The 21,036-nt window shown below is 34.6% G+C and overlaps 2 protein-coding genes across 3 annotated transcripts in view; both read right to left on the bottom strand.

The window, feature by feature from the left end:
* Positions 1 to 8,514: 8,514 nt before the first annotated feature.
* Positions 8,515 to 21,036, bottom strand: part of LOC123703252 (homeobox protein orthopedia-like) — a 34,198-nt gene continuing 21,676 nt past the window's right edge. For both annotated transcript variants that reach the window (XM_045651196.1, XM_045651197.1), the window contains exons 5-8: positions 12,707 to 12,866; positions 12,088 to 12,231; positions 11,471 to 11,572; positions 8,515 to 9,628 (exon numbers count right to left, since the gene is read on the bottom strand). In XM_045651196.1, coding sequence (XP_045507152.1) covers positions 9,492 to 9,628; positions 11,471 to 11,572; positions 12,088 to 12,231; positions 12,707 to 12,866 — 543 coding nt within the window. In that variant the 3' untranslated portion in view covers positions 8,515 to 9,491. The remainder of the gene's footprint in view (positions 9,629 to 11,470; positions 11,573 to 12,087; positions 12,232 to 12,706; positions 12,867 to 21,036) is intronic.
* On the bottom strand, positions 19,633 to 20,717 carry LOC123703251 (histone-lysine N-methyltransferase SETMAR-like). The gene has a single exon (XM_045651195.1). It carries the CDS (start codon positions 20,659 to 20,661, stop codon positions 19,633 to 19,635), a length of 1,029 nt encoding a protein of 342 aa, XP_045507151.1. The 5' UTR covers positions 20,662 to 20,717.

The following is a 21,036-nucleotide window of genomic DNA, read 5'->3' as shown; positions in this document are numbered from 1 at the left end:
ATATCGGAATTTCTTTTAGAAGCAGGCTTAGTAATTTGAGATCCATCATCGTCATCATTTTCTTTTTTTCTTTGATTGTTCTGAGTTGATAATAATTCTATTATAACTACTTCTACATCTACTTCTTTTCGGATCCATGATAGTATAATACAAAAAGCCTTAAACAAAATGCCTTTTTTATTATTAAATTCGAATAAAAACAAAGTCCTAATTAAAGTTAACATAATATAACTGACACTAATGTAATTACGCACAGCGAAAATTTAAAAGCATATTTATTGATTAAATGGCTCTTTAAAGAAAATGCCCGTTATTGAATTTCGTATAAAAACAACATCCACACTAAACTTATTAAATAACTGGCATTATATTCAAACTGCCACTTATGCATTTACTCACTGTAAATATTCGAAAGCAAATTAATTAAATAAGTGGCACTTTACACAAAGTGCCAGTTTTTGACTCACCTCGACAAGGATTTCCACCGGAGACTTGACGCGAAATGGCATAGTGCCGGTTTATCAATTACCGACCGGACAAATTGTGACAAATTCATAAGTGACACTAGCGACATCTAGCAAAAATTTGACGCATTAGAGCTACCGGGATCTTTGCGTTAGGCGCGTTTCGTTTTATGCCTTTTGACTGCATACTTAACTCAAAAATGAATTTTTTTGTATAGTGCCACTTATGTTTTAAGTGTGCGATATGTGTTAAAATTATTACAATGTATTCTTAATAAAAATATTTACCGCCTAATAGAAGAAAACTTTTAATTGTTCTTACTTTATTCAAGTAAAATTAAATTTAACTATCTGCAAAAATCTATAAAGATATCGTAGGAGAAACGTATTATGCTGATTAAATATATAACTACTTACTTGTCAAGGTCCCTCGCCCGCTTTTCTTTAGCTTTTTTGAAACATTTTCTCAGTTTACTCAGCACTGCCGGCGTCAACTTTTTTAGTAATTCTTGTGATAAATTGTCGTCATCGTCACTGTAAGTAGTAAGCAATGAGATATTTTTAAATCTTTTACATTTTGTAACAATCGTGAAATAATTTGTATAAAATAATCTATGAAGCAAAATAAGCACGAAGAATCTACCAAATTGATTCAGAATTTTTTTTTAATAATGGTTCCATTCGTCATATTCGTATTCGTAGATTTATTTTAATTTATTGAAACTATTTCATTTAAATCAACTAGAATATTTAAAATAAATAAATTATAAATTATTACCTACCTGGATTGACTTTCTTCAGAAGCACTTTTAATGGAACAGCTTCTCTCAAATATTTCATTAACATCCTCATTATAAAATTTATGGGAGCTTAAAGACATTTTTGTTTCACTTATATTATAATGTAATGAGTTACTTCTTTCTGCTTTCCTGAACACAATTTTGTTTAGTCAATATTTATTAACAGACGGTTTGGTTTTAGCGCCATCTTTGGACAATATATATACAATTTTTGTTTCACAAAACAGCCTCTAGATGTCGCTTAATTCAATATGTTATGTGTCACATTTTAATTTACTGCCATCTATTGTTGAGTTATAAAACTAACACAAACCAAAAAGAAGTATTACTTTCTGCCGCTAGATGGCGAAGCTAGTAACAATTAAAAAAAAATAGTTTACGGCGAAAGGATTATTTAAAGTCTTCAATATTTATTAACAGCCGGTTTGGTTTTAGCACCATCTTTGGACAATTTATATATACAATTTTTGTTTCACAAAACAGCCTCTAGATGTCGTTTAAGGGCATTTTCACAAAAATGTACCCCCTGCTTGAAAAATATATTTTTTAATAAAGTATTATATTTTAAACTTTTTTTGGTCTCTTTAAAACGGAAATTCAATATACTTCAAGAAAAAATATAATATAATGGGTTTAAAATGAGAAATCTGTAAAAATAATAGGACACAATGGAAAGACTCGCAATTTTATATCAGTTTTGTGACTATATTCAGTAGCTGGAAAAACAGTGCAAAATATAAGAATTTTTAGATATTGTTTATTTATTAACTTAAAATCGTTATTTTGTATATTTTAAACACTCACTATTCCCAATTTTTTGATCTAAGCTAATTAAAAAAACAATAGTATGTTCAGTATTGTGACTCTGGTACTTTAACTGTCATTATTATCTTTACATTTAAAATGTTAGATACTTTTTTAGAGAAAAGGCAACAAATATTACACTTATGTATTATTCTCCATTATAGAGACTGATTTGAAGGGCATTAAATATAAAATCTACTCAAATATTTAAAAAAATCAGCTCCGTAATATAGGGACAGTCACACAACCGAATACCTAAAAAGGGAAAGGGTGCGTTTACATGGCGAAAAAAAAAGTACGCAGGCACACATAATAAATATAAATTATAAACTTAACTTAACTTCAAACTAAATTATCACAATCAGTTCGGGCTTAAGCCATCACATTATTATTATTTATCTAAAGATTAAATTACTATCAAAATTCAAGAATAGAAGTATTTTTTATGTTTTATATTGGCACTAATCAAATTAATCAGTCGAGAATCAGTCTTCGTGATTCGTTTATTATTAACCTTAAATAATCTCAATCGCCATAATGGATAAAAAAATCTTGTTTCAGTGGACGCTGCAAACACGAAGGTTAATCTGTAAATATAAAAAAAAAACTAATGAAAAATGTCTTGAAAAAATTTAAGATTTTTGTTTCATTATTATCTTTCGTAGTTTAGGCATAATAATAATAATAAACAAGGCACATTGTCTAGATTCTTAGTTCTGCTGGCTTATTTTGTTTCTTTTTCTGCATATAGCTTCTTTTTTTTTCCTCTAAAAAATTTTACTTCCTCATGCAAAATGATCAATCAGCTGTTGCGATTTGTATGGGGAAATAATTTTTATTTTTGAAATCTACTTTTTTCCGTAGTTTCGTACTCAGTCAAAAATGTCTTAGAAAAATATTTTTATAGCTCAAGAAAATCGCCATGTAAACATTGCTTTATGTGTTCAGGCATGTTGTGACTTTTCGTTCAGCGTATATGTGACCGCTCAAATAGTCACACAGCGGAAGTCACATTTGATAATCCTCTCGTAATAAAAACGGTTTAAAATATAACCACGACACTTATATTCATCAAAACTTTTGATCAACTTACATATAAAAACATTTAAAACAAAATTAACTAAATACTACAAGATAAATAAATAGAAATAAGCCAAAATATGGTCACATACCTGAATGAAGAATTTGGTCCCTGCTGCTTGCAAACACGCGTGCACTCCTTCTAAGCAGTTTTTTGACCCTGAAGGCTTCTAACCTGATAATTTGCATAGCAGTAGCTATGGTGTTGACAGTAATGCAAAACTATTTGAACCAAAGTAATTTCTTTTTTAGAAAATCGGTGACAAAACTGAACGTTCCGGGAAGGACAATTTTTTTGATTTTCTTTTTTATTTTTTTATATTTTATTTTTGTTATATAAGGTTATTATATTTTAACTATTATCACAGTAACTGATTATCCTGGACCAAATAAAACCTTAAAAGATGGTACCTTTCTTACAAAAAAGTTGAGAAATAATGTAATAAACGCGTAAGAGTAAGCAGGGGACAGCGTAAAATTACCCATTTTTCAATGGTTATTTATAATAAACTTAACTTTATTTTAGATTATGTCATAGTTTTTGTTAAAAAAACAAAATATTGTATATGTTTCTTCACTTTGATAACATATATAAATAATTCTGGCAACTACTTCGTTATATAGAATTTAATGAATTCGAGGGACAGGTGAAAATCAGGGGGTATACATTTTTGTGAAAATGCCCTTAAAATTTCAATATATGTTGTGACACATTTTAATTTACCGCCATCTATTGTTGAGTTATAAAACTAATACAAACTAAAAAAAAGTATTACATTCTGCCGCTAGATGGCGACGCTAGTAACAATTCTTAAATTATTCAGAGATCTTCTGTCAAAATCGATTCCCAATTCGATTCCATAAAATGTTTTAAATGCCTACCTACTTAGTTTCTATTTAATTATTTTGACGTTGTGAACATCACTAAAAGACTCGCGTGACGTCAAAATACCTACGCAAAATGTTACACGGTCGGTTCTCATATAAATCGACGAACTATTTCCTTCTATCTCGATATAGTTCTGTGTTTTTTACCATAAGTTGTACTATACGTACCTAGTACGGTAGACCGTAGACCTTTCTTATCTATTATTAGTCTGTGCCATAAGTGATTAATACAGAGAACTCAAAAATTTTGATCGTGCATTACTGGATACGTAGTTATTTGATATTTTTCAATTTATATCATGAAGCTAATCGAGATGATACCCAATAAACCAAACAACATGAATAATTAGATTTAGACCTAGTTTTCACGTCTAGATATATGCATATAGGCGAACACTGCGTCAATAAACCAAATAATTATTTTGAAACTATAAAAAGTTTTGACTTTGGGTGTCTATAGGAATTACTTACCCGCAGCCTTACTCGCGTTGTCAAAAGAATATCGTGAGATGTTTCACCGCGACAAACAGTGGCATATAAAAAGAGTGCAAGAATTTAAGATTTATGTTAAAACAGCTATGCAGTATCTTTGAGATCTCTCTAAGAAGATAATATTATACTGTATAAGTTCAAGTGACAATCTTAGTCGTTAATACTAGGTATACCTAAAACTTCCTAATTATTAGAAAGAAATGAAACAAGCCGATTGGAGCTTTCTTTTTCTAAATGTATTAGTAGGTACCTACTACCACAGACTAATAATAATATACTACGTATAGAACTACTACCTTATAGGTATTAACTTGACAAAGCCCGAAACTTCACTCACGTGTAAACAGGGTAATAACTGATAAGGCAAATGACATTAGGTATACAAATCTATCACTTTACAAAATTTCATACAGATCGGTTCAGCTGTTTATGTGAAATTTTAACAAACATTTTCGTTTATTATATTATTTTTTACTAGGAGGGATGTAAAATAAAACACAATTTATTAATGAACATTGTCTATTGTATAATATATACTTAATTATACGTATACTACGATGACTTTACACACACATTCGCATTTTCAACACATTTGCAAGATTTACCGATTCCAAAAATGAGGGTATGTCTATTGCTTATCTATATTGGCACGATTTATATTATTTTTTGAAAATTAATGAATTAATGCCAAAAAAGAAATGAATGTAAAAACATCATGCTGTCTCATTCTTACATCTTGAAGATTGTATAGTTTTATCTCATTTACTCTAAAAGGGCTGATAGACGTACGAACTTTAAAGTCGCGGTTTTAAAGTTCGCGTACTTACTCGGCTCGCGGCGGTGACAGACGTGCGAGCCAAGGCGGGATTCGAGTAAAATTTCAAACATGTTGGATCGTCAACGAACTTACTCGACGGTTTTTAAGTACGCGTACTTGGGGTGACACACGAGCGAAAAAGGTCGTCGAGCCACAAGTTCGCGTACTTACTCGTACGTCTGTCACCCCTTTAATGAAAAGAGCTGTTCTTTGCAATTGCTTTCTGACTTGGCAAAAAAACAATTAAAATTATAAAGAGCAGTCAACTGTTGTAAAAAATTAATTTGTGTCGATTTTGGAACATAATTGATAATAATAACTTAAAATAATACAATTAATATTGCTATAAATTTAACATTAAACAATGGATCTATTTTTCAAAATAATCTCATCAAAATCTAAAAATAAAAAATAGGAACTTTCAACCACTTTACTAAATCAAAACCAATGTGGCTGGTATTCCAATATACAAACTTATTATACATATATTACTTAATTAGTAAAAAATAACTTTACATTTAACATAAAAAAGTAAATAATATTATTTGTATACATAATTATGTATAAAATATTGATGTTTTAATGTGTGTGTAATTTATACAAGAAAATAAAAATAAATTGATAGAAATAATAACATTAATAAATATAGTAACATTTATAAAAAAAAATATTAAAAATAAGCTAAAGAGTAAGGTAAGTTCAATTTTTATAAAACCTTGTACATGGCAATAAAAAAAAATGTGGATAATCAGATTTATGCTTTTTTACATAGTAAAATTCTAATACATTTTTTATTATATTACTGACAGTCTAAAGACAATTAACTCTGCAAACAGCAAATAGAAAAAATACTAAAATTGTAGCCTTTATCCCACAGATATATAAACATTACTTGACTTTATCCACGTTTGTTTGAATCTGTTGTTAATTACTCTGTGACATTTATATAGAGCTTATAATTTGTAGACAGACCACATTTTTATTAATTGATTTCAATACCTATACAGTATACAATATATGGTTTAACTGACGACAAAATAATGTGAATTAGTAAGTTAATGAACATTTATTGAACTATAAAATTGAGTTTTCACAATTATTTTCAATTAATCTATTACAGATAATTGTTTCAAAATATTCTACAATCGGATGAATAGATTAAAATGAAGACAGGATTTATTACAAAAATGCGATTTCTTCCAAACAACGTTTAAGGAAATATACAATTTTATAGATAGTTTTAATAGAGTTTTTCATTTGTTTGTCTGTCTATACATCCGATTGTGAAGGAACGATTACAGTAATGCTACCTTGGAATGCGTTATTTAATACTACGTTTATATCTATACATAATACGACTATCTTGTATTAAAAAAAACCGAATAATTTAATTTTTTTGCTAAATATAGGTTAGTGTATAATTACATACCTATAACTTAAGCGTTAACCAACTTTCTTTAAATGTTGCTTATGTCTATTTGTATGCGTAACTGTAAATTAAGGAAAAATATACAAGATAATATATTATGTATAGACGATCAGGCGCAACAACAACCGCCAAATTATCTTAATAAATATCTTAAAATAACTACATCTATGTTATTGTACGAATGCGTATACATGTATTATTATAGCTCACAATTTGTTTATATTAATAACACTCAACCAATGGTGTTTTGGCAATCCTTTCCGTAGGTACGAAGGGACACACATGCGTGCCGACAATTATATCGTCTTTAAAACACTTAACTTACACGTAACTCGCTTTTTTGTTTGTTCGTCCACATGTCTAAACTACTGAACTATTTTGATTGAGATTTAAAACCATCAGTCTCTCGCCTATGTTTCCGTATAAAACGTTTCCAAGAATTTCTACTTGCATAGGAAAATGCAAAATATCGGATAAGAAACTCAAACTTCTTCGAATAATATTTTTCATTGCTCTAATCGAAGCGTTATACAAAGCATATAAAAATCCAAATCTTTTATTATAATTTATCTTTTCCGCACAAATAGTCCAACGCAGCCGAACTACCACATGATTTGGCGGTAAAATCTAAAAGAGTGTTGTTCAATATCTTTCAATATCTTTATCTCGAATAGTCTGGAAACGTCGTTTATTTTTTATTTTTTCATCATCATTATTTGAGTTTTCAGTTGTTATGCGATTTTAAATTATACAAGGGTTCGCGTTACTGTCTTAGTTTCGCTCTGTGAAAATTTCGAAGCATTATTATACTTGTTCTAATTGAATACAATCATCAATTAGCTAGAATGTTCTGAAAGCTGCTATTTTTACCCCATCGCGATATAAGGGTTGTAATACGATTCGAGTGTAGGAAGTTTGCACGACACGCTTTTTTTTAGTGACATTCTGCTGTGTGTACACTATTGCTTTTTTGTAGCTAGTTTTGCTCGTATTTTAGCTGCAGCTTGTAGTTGAGCTAAAGGTGGTCAAGATACAGCTCGTAGTTAGTTGCAGCTCGTAGCTACATTTAGGATAGTACACGGCTGCAGTTCTGGTGTTGCAGGCTTTCCTGCTTACGTTGTAGTTCGTAGTTAAGCTAGTTAGTTTTTAGCCAGTTAAGCTACAGTTAGTACACAGGTCTGTGCGTATCGTATTTGAATTAATGATGTTCAAGTTGCAGCTCGTCTAGCTGCAGTTGCAGCTCGCCTGCTAGTGTTGATTCCGCTTATGTTGTAACTCCTAGTTGAGCTAGCTAGTTTTATTCAGCTCGTCAAGCTGCAGCTAGAACACAGGACTATGCGCGTTTTAGAAGAGTTGCAGCTCTGGTGTCGCTGACGTTGTTTCTGCTTTAGCTGCAGTTAGTGAAACTGGTTAGTTAGCCAGTTTATACCTATAATCTGGCTAATTAAAAAAAATTGGTTGTCTGTAAAGTCGGTTTACTGACGATAGTTGAACGTGACAACGTCCGATTGTGCTTCTTTGTCGCTCGTTCCGCGCTCTCGCTCGCACTTCAAGCCTTACATGGAACGCCTCAGATGAGTCAGAGAGAGGTAACGCCGCATGAGTCATGTTTTTTCGTGCGTGCAGTCGGCTTTATCGAATTATAAGACGTTGTCACGTCAAAAAGTAACTAGTTCAATAAAAGTAGCAGCTTGCATTAAGCTACATTGCTAGTACACAGGGCTGTGCGCATCATAGTTGAGCTGCAGGTAGGGCGGTATGGCGGCTAGTACACGGGGCTGTGCGCGTCGTAGTTGAGCTGCAGGTAGGGCGGTATGGCGGCTAGTACACGGGGCTGTGCGCGTCGTAGTTGAGCTGCAGGTAGGGCGGTATGGCGGCTAGTACACGGGGCTGTGCGCGTCGTAGTTGAGCTGCAGGTAGGGCGGTATGGCGGCTAGTACACGGGGCTGTGCGCGTCGTAGTTGAGCTGCAGGTAGGGCGGTATGGCGGCTAGTACACGGGGCTGTGCGCGTCGTAGTTGAGCTGCAGGTAGGGCGGTATGGCGGCTAGTACACGGGGCTGTGCGCGTCGTAGTTGAGCTGCAGGTAGGGCGGTATGGCGGCTAGTACACGGGGCTGTGCGCGTCGTAGTTGAGCTGCAGGTAGGGCGGTATGGCGGCTAGTACACGGGGCTGTGCGCGTCGTAGTTGAGCTGCAGGTAGGGCGGTATGGCGGCTAGTACACGGGGCTGTGCGCGTCGTAGTTGAGCTGCAGGTAGGGCGGTATGGCGGCTAGTACACGGGGCTGTGCGCGTCGTAGTTGAGCTGCAGGTAGGGCGGTATGGCGGCTAGTACACGGGGCTGTGCGCGTCGTAGTTGAGCTGCAGGTAGGGCGGTATGGCGGCTAGTACACGGGGCTGTGCGCGTCGTAGTTGAGCTGCAGGTAGGGCGGTATGGCGGCTAGTACACGGGGCTGTGCGCGTCGTAGTTGAGCTGCAGGTAGGGCGGTATGGCGGCTAGTACACGGGGCTGTGCGCGTCGTAGTTGAGCTGCAGGTAGGGCGGTATGGCGGCTAGTACACGGGGCTGTGCGCGTCGTAGTTGAGCTGCAGGTAGGGCGGTATGGCGGCTAGTACACGGGGCTGTGCGCGTCGTAGTTGAGCTGCAGGTAGGGCGGTATGGCGGCTAGTACACGGGGCTGTGCGCGTCGTAGTTGAGCTGCAGGTAGGGCGGTATGGCGGCTAGTACACGGGGCTGTGCGCGTCGTAGTTGAGCTGCAGGTAGGGCGGTATGGCGGCGGACAGCTCGGAGGCGCGCCGGCGCAGCGCCGCGATGCTGTGCCCGCGCCACACCTCCTCCTCGCCCTCCCCGCCGCCGCCTGGGGGTTCATGTAATTAGCTATTTGTTTATTCTTCATTGTATACACAGTAAGGAAATACAAAGATGAAAACGAAATCTATATCTACTATATTATTGTAAAGCTGAAGAGTTTGTTTATTTGTTTGTTTGAACGCGTTAATCTCGGGAACTACTGGTCCGATTTGAAAAATTCTTTCGGTGTTAGATAGCCCATTTATCGAGGAAGATTATAGGCTATATATCATCACACTGCAACCGACAGGAGTGGAGCCACGGGGGTGAAACCGCGCGGAGCAGCTAGTAAAATATATACAATAGGCGGCCTTATGACTATGAGCCGATTCTTCCAGGCAACCGTCGAGTAAAGGATAAAAGTACAATAACTTCTGTAGTGTGAAGCAATAATTATCATTAGTAATAAACATATAGCTAATATTCATATCAAAGGCAATATGTGTAGAATTGGTGGTACATAAGGCTGCTCTTCCACTTATAATGTGCGAGTATTTCAAGACAATTCTCACATAAGCTCTCGCTTGTGTTATGGAAACTAGATGGCTGATAAACGTACATAACATATAATTTTAAATAAATAATTATATAGATAATTAAAATCGAGACACAGAGCAAACATCTATGTTCATCACACAAATATTTAACCCGGGTGGAAATCGAACCCACAACCTCTGGCTTGGAAGGCAGGCTTTACCAACCAAGCCAACCGGTATCGCTTCATTTAGTTTAAAGTTTGAAGCGATACTATTGTTTATTTACAAACATATCTTCATTACTGATGGAAAAGCATCCTAAATAGTAAAACTATGTAACGATTTAGTAGTAAGTCTAATTGAAATTCTAAAGTTGTATTTTAGCCGAAAAGCTTCTAAAGTTGCCAAAATTAATATTCTAAAATCTAATTAGTAGCGTTTCTGTCTCACATGCCTATACTACATAAAATTGATAAAAAATTATAAGTAATATTATGTTACGTGTTGCATGTCGTATTTTGCATGTTACACGTTGTACGTTTCGTGCTGTATGTAGTGTTGCATCGTTGTTCGTTTTGTGTTCGACAGTGTTAGATGCTATGTATTGCTCGTTTGTTTCGTATTATACGTTGTATGTTGCCTATTGCATACTTTGTTTCGTGTATGGAATGTTGCATGTTTCATGTTGTGTGTGAAGTGTTATATGTTTAGTGATGTGTGTGGAGCGTTGCATGTTTCGTGTTGTGTGTGAAGTGTTACATGTTTAGTGTTGTGTGTGGAGTGTTACATGTTTCGTGTTGTGTGTGAAGTGTTATATGTTTAGTGTTGTGTGTGGAGTGTTGCATGTTTCGTGTTGTGTGTTAAGTGTTATTTGTTTAGTGTTGTGTGTGGAGTGTTGCATGTTTCGTGTTGTGTGTGAAGTGTTATATGTTTAGTGTTGTGTGTGGAGTGTTGCATGTTTCGTGTTGTGTGTGAAGTGTTATATGTTTAGTGTTGTGTGTGGAGTGTTGCATGTTTCGTGTTGTGTGTGAAGTGTTATATGTTTAGTGTTGTGTGTGGAGTGTTGCATGTTTCGTGTTGTGTGTGAAGTGTTATATGTTTAGTGTTGTGTGTGGAGTGTTGCATGTTTCGTGTTGTGTGTGAAGTGTTATATGTTTAGTGTTGTGTGTGGAGTGTTGCATGTTTCGTGTTGTGTGTGAAGTGTTATATGTTTAGTGTTGTGTGTGGAGTGTTGCATGTTTCGTGTTGTGTATGGTATGTTGTATATTTTGTTTAGTGCCATGCGCATTGCGTTTCGTGTGTTGCATGTAGTATGCATGTTGCATGTTGCGTGTTGTAACTTGTATGTATAATGCAGTGTGTGTCTCACTGACCGGAGGCGGCGGGCGAGGCTGCGCAGTGCTGCGGCGGTGTGGGCGAGCCCTCCAACGCGCCTTGCCCACCCATATTGTTGCAGTACGACATCATCGTGTCGCCTGTTACATATTTATTTATTTATTACACTTCATTGTACAAACATGAATGGACAAAGCAGAAAAAAAAGAACAGTATCACAAAAAGGCATCATTTGTACAAAAGACGGCCATATTGCTGAACAGCAATCTCTACCAGGCAACCTGGTAAGAAAGGAAATGTATGAAGGTCGTAGGATAGCGCAAATTAAAATGTAGCGCAATATAGTTTATATTAATTTCACAGTTATGGGAAGAAAATTATTTTGTATACCTATATAGAAAATTTTGCGTGACTGTTAAATAAATAATTTAGCATTAGTTTCCAATCTACTGCTATGCTAATAAAATTATTGTGATGAATTTTTAACGAGATTTGCTTTGGTTACATCTTCGAAAAAAAATTGCGCAACTACACTGCATTTTTATTTACATTTTTTTTACACAAATCTTATGGTCTGTAACTTTGATCGTCTGATAGTCTGATCTACTAGTCTGATGTTTTAGTGGTCTGGTGCATAACTAGTCTGTTATCTCACCAAGCGAGTTGAGCGGATAGTGCGTCTGATAGGACTGCGAGGCGGTGGAGCTGATCGGCAGCGCGGGGTTGAGGTCTGCTCCGAGCGGCAGCTGGGAACCGAACCCACCCATGGAAACGCCGCCTTGTGACAGCTGTCCTAGACCTATGACACATAGTTTATAAATACTTATAGTAGAGATATAGATACAAGTGCAGATTATGATATAGACGCAGATATAGACTCAGATGCAAATGAGAATGTAAATGAAAATATAAATATCTAAGTACATATTATCTACAAATAAATAAATGTTTAAATAATCTTTCTTTTTACCTAAATGTTGTACCTACCTAAATTTTATATAATTTATCAAGAGCAACTACGAAGTTTCTAGCCGACTGATCTCTACAGGAACTACTATCCGTACTGGTATGGTTAATATGAAATTATGTGTTCTGTCGATTCAATAGCGCTTCTGAAAGCTTTGTCGATTGAATAAACGTTAAAGCTACAGTGACAAATACAAATTCAATATTAAAATTTAAATTAATTCAAATCCGAATACAGATACAAATAAAGACACAATACAAATACACATACGCCTTCAGAAACTGATATAAATAAAAACAATACTCACCAGCCGGCATAGACCAAGGTCTGTCAAACACGCCGGGACTACACACGTCTCCCCCAAAGGGAGGTAGCCCGTGGGAGGGGAGCAGCGCGCCGGGGGATCGGAACACGTTGGTGCTCTTCTTTCTCTTCTTCCACTTGGCCCGACGGTTCTGGAACCAGACCTGGGGGGAGACGGGAAATGTTGTTATTGTACATTACCTAATATCTACTATTTTATAATATCTACCTATATACAGAAATGGTTCCGCAAATCGACGACATGTGTGGAAAGATCAGAATATACGAGAAAATTGTTTTCATTATAACATTATTCGTTAAAGAATGAAAAACCATCATGTACCTAAGTATTGTGTAAGAACGATACGAGATGATACCTACTGTCTACGTAAATACCTACATTAACATAGTTGATAATAATTTATTATTTAATGTCCAATAAGAATATTTTTATATTGATGTTAGTTTATTCGCTCTATGTTAATTGTTAGCTCTAGGTATGTCAATATAAACGTAGTTTTTTTCAGCTTATAGGTAACTCGACATTATTTGTGTACCTATATCTATCGCATGAATCTAGTTTTGGTAATAAATCCAATTTGTTTTAGTAAGTAAATAAAACAATACTACAAAAAAACTGATGAATAAAAAATTTGCCATTTCCACACAATACAAATTATATTTAGCTACCTATTACCTACAGGTACATTAATTTATCATTTTAATGTTCCTTAAAACGCAATTACGAACACAACAGATGGTCAGCCGCTAATAAAAGTGGACAAGCAAATATACGATTGTCCGTTAATACCTGCAGTGTTATACCCCATCATGGGGCAAGGGGCATGGGGCATTAATCAAGTCCCCTGCGAAAGCGGGATAAACCTCAGAAGCTCTCGCAAATCGCAAGTCATTTGTTAAATCTGTGCGTGATTTATTGATTGTTTTATGAGTCAGTTTAAAGTAAAGGAAAAATGCAGGAAGTTTGAAACTACCTATAACAAAAATTATATCATTAAAATTATAGGCTTATTTTCGAGCGCTTTGGAATTGAGAATAACGACTAGGTAGGTAGGTATATTGGCTCTCTATTTCACTCATCAGATTAATAAATCTACTTATATTACTATTATCTATATTCTACACAAAAATCTTAATTATCCATCCATAAAAATTACATCCATTTCGATTTCTGCAACGACCGACTTATTACAAAGAAACGTTCGAAATTTTATATTTATCATGAATCAAATTATATCCCAATTTATTGACATATAAAATGTTTTCCAACGCATAATAAAAAGTCGAGAGCGTCGTTTAATCGAAATTTAATCCATATGAAGTTATATCATGTGTGAGCGAGACGGAGCTATTAATTTTCCGGCTGTCAGATACAAGGTGCTGTGGGTGCGAGAGGGACGGATAGAACAAGATGGCGGCTCTCATTTGGAGGCTGTCGCGCTAAATTATTTATTACGTTAGGTGGTTGCGCTTAAAATGTAAATAGTCGTTTAAAAACACTGCTTTTTCTCGATTTTCACACTTTTCATGCTTTAGGAAAAAAATTAATGTGTTTTTTTTGTAGTTTTTGTGTGGGGAATAAAATAAACGAAAGAAAATAATATTTCGAAATTAAAGTGATAATGATTAATGACATAGGTAAGTAATTTGTACAGATCTAATGTAGTACCTACCACGGAATACAGAACAAAGGAAAATAAAACTTAAGGTAGAGTCAGAAATAATAACTTGAAAATCTATTTACTTATGTAGTTATACATAGTACATAGGTATCATATGTATCTAATATTATACGTATACCTATGGAATTGTACTCTTGTGTCGATTACTAAATTGAACTATTAAAATTATTTCCAGAATTTTGCCACTGTTCCTTTTAAACTTTCGTCTATTTTTCAAGCTTTTCCTTGAAAATTACCGTCACCACGATAAAGTTAGATATAGGTACACCTAATACCACTACATTTATATTATTTAACCCACAATTTAACCACTGGTCAACAAATAGTATAGGTTATTTCCCTCCCCTCCCTCGGGAGTAGGAATCAATAAGATGACATACGATCCTTCGATACAGCACTATTTGTCTACGTCACACCAAATCGTCGACTAATATCCAACGTTTATATGGGATTTTGGTACCTACCTACTGCATTTTTAGAGAAAAAACGCAGTATAAACAGTGTTTGTTAGTTTGTCTTTTTTTGATAAATTTTATGCTATAATTATGATTTTTGTGTCTGAGATAGTTAATATACGCTAGAAAGGGAATATTATATTTGGATTTGAATATATAATTGGTTACTTTTCATACCTCACAAATTATTATATAAATATAATTTGTGAGGTATATATAATAATATATCTTACAAATTACTTAGATACGCAATATATGCTAACTGCTTATGACCAACATTACGAAGTAGGTAGTTTTTTCATTTCATATTAGACGTTAAAATCTAAAAAGAAATACGATAGCCAAGTAAGTACCATATTTTTATAAAGTCGGTTAGACATGGAAACCTAGAAACCATGTGAAACACGTGAAGGAGTGTAACTATCACGGTGTTTGCGAGTGTTGTCGAGGCGTGACCGTCGCGTTAGCGCGCGCCGCGGCCGGTCGTGCGCGGCGCCGCGTGACGCGGGACATGGGTGATGGGAGGTAGCGGTTTTTTGTTGTATTATGTACTAGCTTACCGCCCGCGGCTTCGCCCGCTTTGACTAAAACCTAATAAATTATATACTAAAACCTTCCTCTTGAATCACTCTATCTATTAAAAAAAACGCATCAAAATCTGTTGCGTAGTTTGAAAGATTTAAGCATACGAAGGGACATAGGGACAGAGAAAGTGACTTTGTTTTATACTATGTAGTGATTTAAATTGGTAACTATTAACTAGGTGTGTTACGCGGTTTCACATGCAATTTCAGGAAGTACACAAGAATTTAGGCAGCGCAACGGAAGATCTCAAAAAATAATATTATTATCTTTACCGTTTTTCAACTTTTTATTATTCCTGCTCCACTCCTATGAATCACAGATGTTTATAACATAAAACCTTCCTATATATAAGAAGACTATATCCAAGACGAATTTTTTCTTCAATTCGACCTAGGTACTAGGTAAGTAGGTATTGTACCTAAGTAACACCATTTCGAAATCGGTCCAATAATAATTAATGTGGTACAAATAAATAAGTATTATTTGTCTCTACATCGACTAATCTCTATTAATCGATTTCTATTTTAAACTTCATTTAACCATATTACAACTGTTAGAATGGGTAAAGAAAATCATTGTGGAAAACGATATATTATTGTGATAGGTTTGAAATACAAAAATATTCGTTCGGAATACAAAATAAAAGATTACATAAAAAATTGCAGAATAGGTACAATATATATCATAATCTCAATTCTCATAACTTAAAGTCAATCTCTTCCGCTAAGAGTTAGAGCCGTTTCGTGTAAACAAGGTGAACAAACATACGGACACGGTAGCTGTTCACTGATGCCACCTCACCTACTTGGTGCATTACTATAATGTTGATATTAAACTAATTTATCAAAATATAACTAGCCTTCCGCCAGTGGCTTTACTTGTTACCAGACCAGATTTACTTGTGAATTTATAAAGAATTTAAAAGTCAATGTAACATTTTTTTAAGTGCGTATGTTTCGTCGTCGAATACTCGTTATAGAAAAAAATCTATTTAGAAACCGCTATTTAATTTAAAAAGGCATCATATCCAATGATATAATTACATAGGTATTCGATTATAGCTACCCGTAAAATCAATCAACATCAAATCCTAATTTTTTAATAGATTATAGTACATCATCAAAGATATATAGTATGTGTGGACTGCAGACTGCAGTAGAGTGTAGACACAAACGCTTTTTACCTACCATTGCAATATCTTTATTCTTTTATTTATCTCGGCTCTACCATTCTCTAGTCTAGGTATCTATATATTTTTATTTTTATTTATAAAAAAAATCTCGTGTAACATTAGATACCATACTAAATTCAGCCAGTCATTTCAGATTCAGCCAATCGATTCTCATGGAAATTTGTGTCCCTATTCGGTAGATATGAGAATCGGTCAACATTTATTCATACCCATATCTATATCTATACATATATAATAAATCTGTAGAAGGGTCAATTCTGTACATTGAAAATATTGAAAAAATAAATAGTAGGGGGTGTTACTGGATCGATACCAAACCCAAATATGTGATTTAAAAAAAATTTGTCTGTCTGCCTGTCTGTCTGTCTGTCTGTCTGTCTGTCTGTATGTGAAGGCATCACGTGAAAACTAGCGGTTCGATTTCGATGAAACTTGGTATGATTATACCTTATTATCCTGGGCGTAAAATAGGATACTTTTTATCCTGGAAAAATACGTAGAAAAAAATTAATCTTAATTTTTCAGTTTTATCCATAGACGTTGTTCCGTAGAACCGCGAACACACGTTGCGTATTATTATTAGGCCTAGCCGTATTTGGGAATTGGGTCCAATAGATATTTATAAGATTTTATTGTCAGTACCTACTCGAAATGGAGAAATAAACCATCCACGCGAAGACCGACATCCGCGCGGACGGAGTCGCGGGCGGAAGCTAGTACCTAATATGATAAGAGTAAAACGGAACAACGTTTACCGGGACAGCTAGTTATTTTAATAATATTACGTACTTGTTATACATAAGGAACACATAAAACGATTCCAATGCTCATGTAGCAGTCGTTAGAAAGTTCGACTAAGTAGTCGCGGCACGTCGACGATATATAATATCACTTACGGATACGACACGACGTCGTAACGGCGCCGATTCGGGACACAACGATATAGCTTTAGTTTTATTTATTTATTTATTTGGTAAACGTTAAAGGTCTTGCAGAATCTGTTTGCGAATCTAAAGATTTAACGACATTATTATCATACTTTTATCAGATTAATTGTCACAATTAAATCTCATCTAACTAAGTAAAGAAAACAGAAACTACTAGAAAAAGTGCATCAATTCGCTAAGAGCTAGAGTAAAAATGTAAAGGTAGGTACTAGTTAGTTAGTTACATACTTCACTTTTGCTTAATAAATAAAATATAGCTGTGTCTATTTTTAAACTCTATCAGAATTTCCAGAATAAAATCTATTTACAATTTCTACGAAGTTCGAGCAATAATTATTATTTATTACCTATGATTAAATTTAAAAATTAAAATATTACCTATACCAAGTATATTGCTATTTGCTATATAAAACAATAATTAACGATTTTATTAAAATATTCTCTTAATTTTTATAATAATTTAAATCTTTATATATCAACGAAACAAAATATAGAGCAAAACATTACATCAAACTAACCTTATTTACTAGTACATACCTACCTAATCAAATAAATATTTTGAATAACATAAATTTCCAAATAATATCAAATTTCATCCACTTTATGTAAAAGTCGTTTAAAACACAATGAAACAAATATATTATAGTAAATTGTATGTAAGTATGTCCCGCTCAATATACGGGCGCACGCGTAAAGGACTCAACGTAGGTATGTGTTATAGAAATTTCTATATTATTATCGATAAAAACTTCATATTATATAGCCTATTTATCGACAAAATCATCTTTGGACAACAATAGCTGTACTATATCGATATAAAATTCCGTATTGATAACGAACATTGTTCTAAAAAAAATGAATTTAATATTAAATTTATACACAATATTCATTTTAAATATTTATTTAATATTTATTAATAAAAAAACTCTAATATAAATTGCCTACAAATAATTATAATGTTGATAATATTACATAATATATTATCCTTTTGCTGAAACTAAGCCAGTTTAACTTCGAAGCGTTTCGATAGATGTCGCTAGGCGTCACTTAGAACGCGCTATCGAAATGTTTTTACAGAAACGTATAATAATTTCAAGGCGGCTAGCAAGTTGACCGATTTTGATGAAATTTGCTATTTTTGTATGCCATTCACCGTGCTCGTTGCGGTCGATTAGGCTTTATAAACTCTGACTTCTGAGTAAGTTACTAGAAACTATATATAGGAATTAGGAAGTTATGATAATTCATAATAATATATTATATAATAATAATTTAGACACACAGTTATTGATATTTAATATTTATACCTACGCACAGAATACATAATAGTAGCTAAACGCTAACCTACGTATACCCGAAGTACCTATGTGTTTTTACTAAGTAAGTACATATTATACTCATAAATTTTAATATTTTGGATAATTGCTAAACTGAATTTAGTGAGATAATTATTATTCGAACAATCGATGTTATATGAAGCAACTGGGACTACTATCTCTAGGCAGAAGAACTCGAAAACGGCTCTACCAAATCGGCAAGTTTTTATGCGTTTTTGTCAAGGCTCTAGGAAGGTTCTTGTGTTGAAAATATAACACAAAGGGGGCAATAGAGCAGTCTAAGGCAGAACAACGTTTGCACGAGCAGCGAGCAAATAAAAATTAACGAGAACATCGCTATTAAAAATGCGTCAGTGCCGAAAATTTAATAAACTCAGTCTTGCATTAACTGTTGCAAGAATAATTATGAATGAATTAACAATGGCGGAAAGGAAAAGGCAAATAACATGAAAGTTTCCGTTACAAAGTTTAATTAAAACAGACAAAGAGGTATATCTGTCCTGCTCTGTTTAAATTAATTTTGCCGGAGAGCGGCGGAATATTTCGGCCGTGTTTATTAAATTATTTAAATAATTCGTTGATATAATACCTCGTGTGTTCATAAGTTTTGAGACGAAATAAAAGTTGCATATCTTTTGTAATATTTAACTTATAATTCTAAAATTTATAATACATATTAAGTGAGTAATAACAAACAATAAACTTTCATTATCACTCAAAATGTCCACCCTTATTTTTTATACAGGCCCTCAGACGATTTGGCCACTCATCTATAGCGGCACGAATCTTTTCCAATGGAATTCGCTTTGCCTCTCGGACAAGAGCTCGCTTCAGTGACTCCAAGTTTCGGTGGGACTTTCGGCAGGCCCTGAGCTCTAATTCAGTCCATAAAGAATAATCCAGCGGGTTGAGGTCGGGGCTGGAGGAGGGCCATTCGTTAGCCACAATGAAGGCCGGCACATTCTCCTTCAACCAAGCTTGGGTGGTTTTTGCCTTATGAGATGGCGCTGAGTCTTGCTGGAAAACCCAATCCTTGTGGTGAAATAAAGTATGAGACAGGGGTTTCACAACAGCTTCTAAAATATCACTTTGATAATTCTTGGCTTTCACCTTGACACCTTGTTGGCAGAAATGCAGCGGAGTGACACCTTCATACGAAACTCCCCACCATACCATCACACAAGCCGGGTGATGAGTACGCAAGACATTCCGTGCTGAAGATGGGACGTCCTTGCTACTTTTGGCATACACTTTATTGTTTTGTCGGTTGAACTTTTCTTCGACAGTAAAGATTTTCTCATCAGTAAAGAGTATCTTCCTCGCATCGTGTCTCCTAAGCAGTATTGGACAACGTTCGCGTCGCAATTTACGAAGGCGGTCGTTTAAAAAGTGAATTTTCCTACGGCTGTACGCCTTTACCTTAAGATCATATTTCAGTATTCTGTTGATTGATACGCGCGAAATATCAGTCTGCAGTGCGAGTTTTTTCTGAGTGCGACATGGATTTCGGCGAAGTCGCTCTCTGATGATTTTGATGTTCGCAGGCGTCCTCACAGAGCGTGGCCGGCCACTTCTTTGACGATCTTGCAAAGAATTAGTCTCCTTGTATCGTTTGATAGTGTAATACACGAAGTTACGGCTCACACCAAAAATTTTCAACTCACGGAAAATCTCCATTGGTTTTTTCCCCGCCTTAAACAGCGAAATCACGGTCGCACGTAATTCTTTAGTTCCCTCCATCACGAGAAAATTGAAAGAAATGAATTTGAAAATCAAAGGAATTAAAAGTAAACATTCCAAATTCAAAATCGGAAAAAGAAATAATTATCAGCCAGTGATATATTTTTATCTTATTTTTTAACTACAAAGTTCGTCTCAAAACTTATGAACACACGAGGTATTATTAGTTTCTTACTAAAATTTCAATGTGGTTGTAGGTAGGTAGGGATATTTGGAGGATCATTTCCTATTGCGTGACAATAACTTAGTAACCAAGCATTAATTTATTCGTGTGATTCAATCGATTTAAGTCATCCCACTTTAATGATTGTAATTTCATCTATAAATAAAGCAGGTTTTATGTACACACTACATATTTTTCAATATCTCTACATA

This window comes from Colias croceus, chromosome 25, assembly GCF_905220415.1.
Source record: "Colias croceus chromosome 25, ilColCroc2.1".
In the NCBI taxonomy this organism is placed as follows: Eukaryota; Metazoa; Arthropoda; class Insecta; order Lepidoptera; family Pieridae; genus Colias; species Colias croceus.
The sequence above is the reverse complement of the archived record's forward strand: the minus strand, read 5'-3'. Positions and strand labels throughout refer to the sequence as shown.